Source organism: Phoca vitulina, unplaced genomic scaffold (assembly GCF_004348235.1).
Source record: "Phoca vitulina isolate PV1807 unplaced genomic scaffold, GSC_HSeal_1.0 scaffold22, whole genome shotgun sequence".
Lineage (NCBI taxonomy): Eukaryota > Metazoa > Chordata > Mammalia > Carnivora > Phocidae > Phoca > Phoca vitulina.
Genome location: NW_022589725.1, coordinates 40,164,633 through 40,170,632, shown reverse-complemented (window position 1 = coordinate 40,170,632; position 6,000 = coordinate 40,164,633). Strand labels below are relative to the sequence as shown.

Genomic DNA, 6,000 nt, shown 5'->3' with positions numbered 1-6,000 from the left:
GGAACTATTTACATTTTTAGTGAATTATGTCACAATAACTTCTTGACTCCCAGAAGAATGGGAATATTAAAATTTTTGTGGCCTGTGTACTTATTTTATCCCAGTGAGACTTCTCTCCCCTAAATTATCTACATAATACTCAGCATCAGTACAGGATGCCAATTACTCCAACCACACTTATTTCATAAAGCCAATTTAGACTATCTCTGTCATTTGTGTAAACTAGAAAAATCATTACTTGAATTCAAAATCATTCTAATTTATTTGCTTATAGAGGCCTTACAAATAGAACAGAATGGTTAGACATAGCTTATGATTCTCTATATCCAAAGGCATTTCATTTTATAAAGCTCACCCAGCCAATTGCCCTTTCAACTGTTTGCAATCACAGCAACACACTAGCGGGAAACACGACCCTTCAGAAGCCAGAGCGGGACCCTTAGTACTCCCCCACTGTCATTTCATACTTGTTCTCTCCAGTACCTCCCACCCCTACAGACTAGTCCGGGCTGATTTTAATGTTCCTGAAGACAGAGGTCCTAGCACTTGCCTCAGAAACTCTAAGCTCTAGTTGGATGTTTGTTCTTTCTTTCCTCTTACCCTGCTAACCAGGTTAAATGTTCCTGTGCTTGCTTTATGCTCATTATAATACATATGATGTTTAATATTTCCCCACCCTCCTTGGCTTTTAACATCTAATATACCATCTTCCTAAGTTTTTGTTGGAATTTTTGTACCTACACTCGGTCATCACTGAGGAAATGTCTCTATGTATTTAATGCTTTCAGACAATCAGCAAAAATGTAGTTTCTATTTCGTCTCTGCTGTATGAGCCCCCCCTCATTCCTGGTGGCATTCCACCAAAATCAAATTGGGGACTCATCCTCTTAATATATTTCTTTCCATATAATCCCAGCACTATGGGTCTTTCCCCACAATGCTACCCCCATGAAGATGTATGTACAGCCTATTTTTACCAGCATCCCCTATCTGTCTAATCCTTAATGACATTCTAAGCCTCTTTGTAAGCCTAATTTGGTTTCTTTCATGAAAATATAAGTCAAATTATGTGTTGAACTGAATTGACCATCATCAATTGAGTAAAACAGTTAAAGTAGTACTCAGGGACATAAGCTCTATTACTGTCCCCTGAAACTGATTTTTTAATTTTTGTTTATCTCTTTACCTCTTTCTATCCAAATTTATAATCATGAGTAGACACACACATACACACACACACACATACATATGTACATATGAGTTGATGATACATACATAGATAAGAACCAAATACTGACACCTCATCCATCATATGCCTTTATAAGTGGATTTAATATTCAAATTCAACAAATACATTTCATACATTAGTCATAAAAGTGACTAAATGGCCAGTAATAGCATACTAGTAGAATTTTTTTTTTTTTTTTAGAAATTTTTTTTTAAGTCCTACCCTCAACCCCTAAATTGAACACTATTATTCAGCTTCTCTGTATGGTTTTTCCAGCTAGTCCCAGTGTAATGTTCCCTGCTGCCCAACTGACTGAACCCCTAAACAAATACAGTATGGAAAGATCACAGCTTTCCCCAAAGTCCAAAGGCATGACTCAGCGCCCTCTTCACTCTTTCCAGAATATCACCAAAAAGGTATCTTATTTGTTACATTGAAACTTTATGATGCAAAATCAACACTCTTAAAAAAGGTTTTAACACAGTATTTGGAAGCGTCTGAAAATTAGTCAATACATAGAATAGAGACACACATACTATCCTAAATCAGACATAAGGCTGTTACAAGAATATACTGCATATTTCTGCTATTTTCAAGTATATTACTTATTGACACAGCACATACAACTCACCTTCCTTCCTTCCACGGATTGCTGGTAAGTAGATCAGGAAATGCATCTGAATTAATGTGATTGATGCATTACAACTATGAAATACTTCCAAAGTATGTATCTGTGTAAAAGTGTCATACACATCAGATATTCAGCCAATTGCCTTATGATAAATATATGGTAGCCGCGTAAGTGTATTAGAAAATGAGGATAACCATCTGAAATTTATAAATATTCAAACCTTTACTGAAAGCAGCTTGTATGTGAAATTTAAATGACATATAATACACCAGAAAAAAGGCTCCATTCCAAAGTTCTACAAAAAGGAATTGTATTTACAGATGACATGAACTAATCAAATACAGCTAGCATCGTCTGGAAAACTTAATGGCATGCCATAACTTAATATCACAGTAAATATGCATAACAGAACCCATAATTATTTTTCTAATAATCAAGCCAAAAGCAAAGAAGTAAATGGAGCAATATAAAAATGAAAACAGAAAAAGACAAAGGCAAGTACCACAAAAAACATTTATAACTCAGATGGCTTGAGAAACCAGTTAAACCCCTGAAGCTTTTGTTTTTTTGTCTTATATTTTTGTGTTTTGTTTTTATCACATGCTAGTCCTCTCTGTCCCTAAACACTAAAATGCCCTCATGATTCTGCAGATACCTCAGAGCATGGCCATTCCTCCAGAAATCCCTCCCACTGAAAAAGGTTAATGGAAAGTACAGATGTGTGGAGAAGACAGGCAATCTCTCCATCAGGGGAACGGCTGAATGGAAAGCAATAGCCCCTCTGTCCCCCAGCATCTCTTAATTTGCCTCTGAGTCCTGCCTTAGGTAATCACAACAGCTGCAGAGTAAAACACTGTGCCCAGAACAAAGCTCGCATACCATGAGGGCTCTCTGTTCCCTCACCAACACCAAACTGCTCCTTGGTGGAGGTTTCCAAAATGCAAATGCAACGTGGGCTTCTCAGATGGATTTGATTTCAATCAAAATTAGTGCCAAACAAACATCTTTGATATGCAAAATGTCTGCATGTCTACACCAGCAAATAAGAAAGAATTATCCACCAACCAGCACCAAGTTTTCTTCCAAGACGTTAAAGTAATTAGCATATCTGTAAATGTTAAAATACCTGTTGTAAAGATGAAGAAACTGAGAGTCAATAATTAAGGGAATCAAATGATCAGAAGAACTACAACCCATAAAACCTTGGGAAAAGTTAATATTTCATAGTCTTTAATAAAGCAAGGCTATTATTTCATATGGAAATATTTTGAAAGTTTATAGCTAGTGCATATTAAAAGCACATTTCATCAATAAATTTTCACATGCTGAACATATTAGCATATAATTTTAAGGAGGAATTTTAAAATATCAAACAGAACTAAGTACTAAGCTAAGGTACCTGGTTTTTACATATTTTCAACCATATTACATATAATTAATCCACTGAGCTCCTAAAAATCCAGTCTGCATTGTATGTAATTTGGTGTACAGATTTGCCACTTTTAAACATAGTTTAAGGTTATGTAAGCATGCACAGTTAAGGGAATAGAATTAAGTGACCACACTCCTGTTGGTAAGAGAGTGGAGTAAGTACGCGTCCTCAGTCAGGTTGTGGTCCATTTGAACTGATGGGTTTGCCTGGCTCTTGCCACAAGCACACTGTTATTTATTTTTAAGTCATAAATAATTATCTTACAGGAGTCAGTAATGTGTATGTGGAGATGCATGTGTGTGGAGAAGAAATGGGGTAAGTTCTCTGACAACATTTGTTTTCTGTTTAATTATTCTCCAAAGATTTTTTTTTTTTTTTAATAGCAGCAGAAGTGAATGCCAAGAAGGAAGCTTTAAATCAAAGCTTCACTGGCCCAGGTGGTGGTGTTATGCCATTATCAGGCCTTTGTAACCTGCGTGAGCTCTAACAGTTGCAATGAGAGGGAAGCCCATGTTACTGCTCCTTAGAGACCTAGGTTCTTGATAGCACCTACAGAGGATGGAAACGTGGACGTCTGGAAAGATTCTAAGACCTTCCTATTAGCAGAAATCACAAGTAAAATGTAAAAGCAAAATTCAAATACTAACTAAAAAGCTCATCTAATAATTCTACACTGGGATCACCAAAACAAAATGAAGAAAAAAAATCCTGTTTTAAAACCTCTCAAGAAAACGCTGGTGGCAACAGTTTGATTAGTGATGTATCTGTATATGCCGCCCAATAACTAGAAACAGTAATCCAGCTAATAAAGAAAAACATATCCCCACCGGGGCCAGGAAAAATGACCAGCCATACAGAACAGAAGGGGTGAACTCCAAGCAGTCTCTCATTTTCATGTTTTTGTAGCCTTCCATGTCAGCCACCGCCTGGACCCAGATGACATACAGCATCACCACCAGGGAAAACAGGATGCCTGAGAAGGACAAAACAAAAGACCTTTAGTCTTTCTGAAGATGTTTTCCCAAGAACACTAACCAATCATTTGCCTGATGATATGTCTCTAAAAATACCATTCTAGCCAAATCACCTACTTTGTGTCATACCCTTTATTATATGTTTTATATGCATACTGCTTATCTTTAATTTTCAAAGCATTGAGATGGCAACATAAGAACAATGGCAACAGCTGACATGCATTTATTGAGTACTCACTGTATGCCAGGCTCTGTATTAGGTGTCTATGTACATAAGAGTCAAAGATCCTGCCTAGCGGAATTTCTCCTAACATTTCCCATCTGTACTATATGCCTGGTTTGGGGTGAGCACTGTAATACATTATTTATTTCAATTTGTACAATGAATTGATAAAATAGGTACTGTTGACCCTCGGTTTTAAGGATATGCAAACACAACCAGTAGCTTTCAGAGCCGCTTTTTAGCTCAGGTCTTTCCAACTATTATTATATTATTATAATACAGCTAACTAATGCTGTGGGTAATTTTGTCAATGAAAACACAAGCCAAAGTAAGTACCAGACAAAAACAGAGATGAAAGCACTGAACTAATGTAAAGAATAGACATGATTCTTTCAAATTGAAATACAGATGCTGAAGATTGATTATAGCATAAAGGTAACATTGCCTGGAAAGAATGAGAAAAAAATTAATGAAAAAATTCTGTGGAATGTAAAACCACAGGTCTAAGACCAAGAGCCTTATTAGACAAGAGAAAGGAACAGAAGTAGAATGGAGGGATGCAGGGAGGGAGCAATATGATCGAAGAGCTTCACGAATGCTAAAACTTGAGAATACTGCAAAGCATATACTTTTCCACGTGGCTGTCACTGAAATAACAGAAGGGAGCAGCCCCACTGTGCTGAGCTGCAAACCCAGGAGAGTCAGCCAAGCTGATACACGGGTGAGTGAGTGACAAGTCCCACACACAAACCACACAGCCTGAGGGATTCAAATTTGTCCCTGAGCAAAATATACTTGAGGTCATTTGCTAGTTGTCCAAAAGTTCAATCCAAACATGTCAAGGACCTATTATAGTCTTTGAATTAATGAACGAAACCATCAGGCATAAAATCTCCATATTCTAATTGCGAGCCAGTCTGAAAGGTAAACATAACCCTGTGACTAGGAGCAGAGATGGAGGCATATTGGCAGGACAGAGTAGCTTTTAAGAGCCTAGCCATTAATCACCCTTCTCCAGTTAATTGTGCTCCTACAGTATTTAGGATGTCTTCTCTCTCTTGGGCCATCCATTTCATAAAGAATCCTGAGAGGTACACACAAAAGAAGACGGGCTTATAAATATGCCAAGGTGAGTCTTAAACTTTCTCATAATCATGATACAAACACAGAGCAATGAAGAATCAACATAGATGCTTCACTAATAAGAAACATCCTTCACACTGTGGTCTGTAATGTAAATGCAAATACTGGAGCACAGAAGAGTGCAATTTAACCACTGAACAACAGCTATGTCAGAGAGAAATAGTAAAGTCATAGCCGGCGAGCAAACTCCTTGCAAAGCCGTACCTCAGATGCTGACAACAATATGGCAATGCCATGTGTTGTTGGGCAACTCTGTGCATTTCAATACATTTTTCTGCAAATATATAGACACTGCTCTCCCCTAATGTAAAGTTTTGGCTTAGTTATTTGCATACTATTTGCCTTATGCAAACAGACTACAAACCTTTG

General features: G+C 37.2%; 1 protein-coding gene across 1 annotated transcript in view; it reads right to left on the bottom strand.

The window, feature by feature from the left end:
* Positions 1 to 3,067: 3,067 nt before the first annotated feature.
* Positions 3,068 to 6,000, bottom strand: part of TMEM182 (transmembrane protein 182) — a 92,452-nt gene continuing 89,519 nt past the window's right edge. Inside the window, exon 5 of the mRNA XM_032420046.1 lies at positions 3,068 to 4,264. Within this exon, the coding sequence (XP_032275937.1) occupies positions 4,044 to 4,264 (221 nt within the window). The 3' untranslated portion in view covers positions 3,068 to 4,043. The remainder of the gene's footprint in view (positions 4,265 to 6,000) is intronic.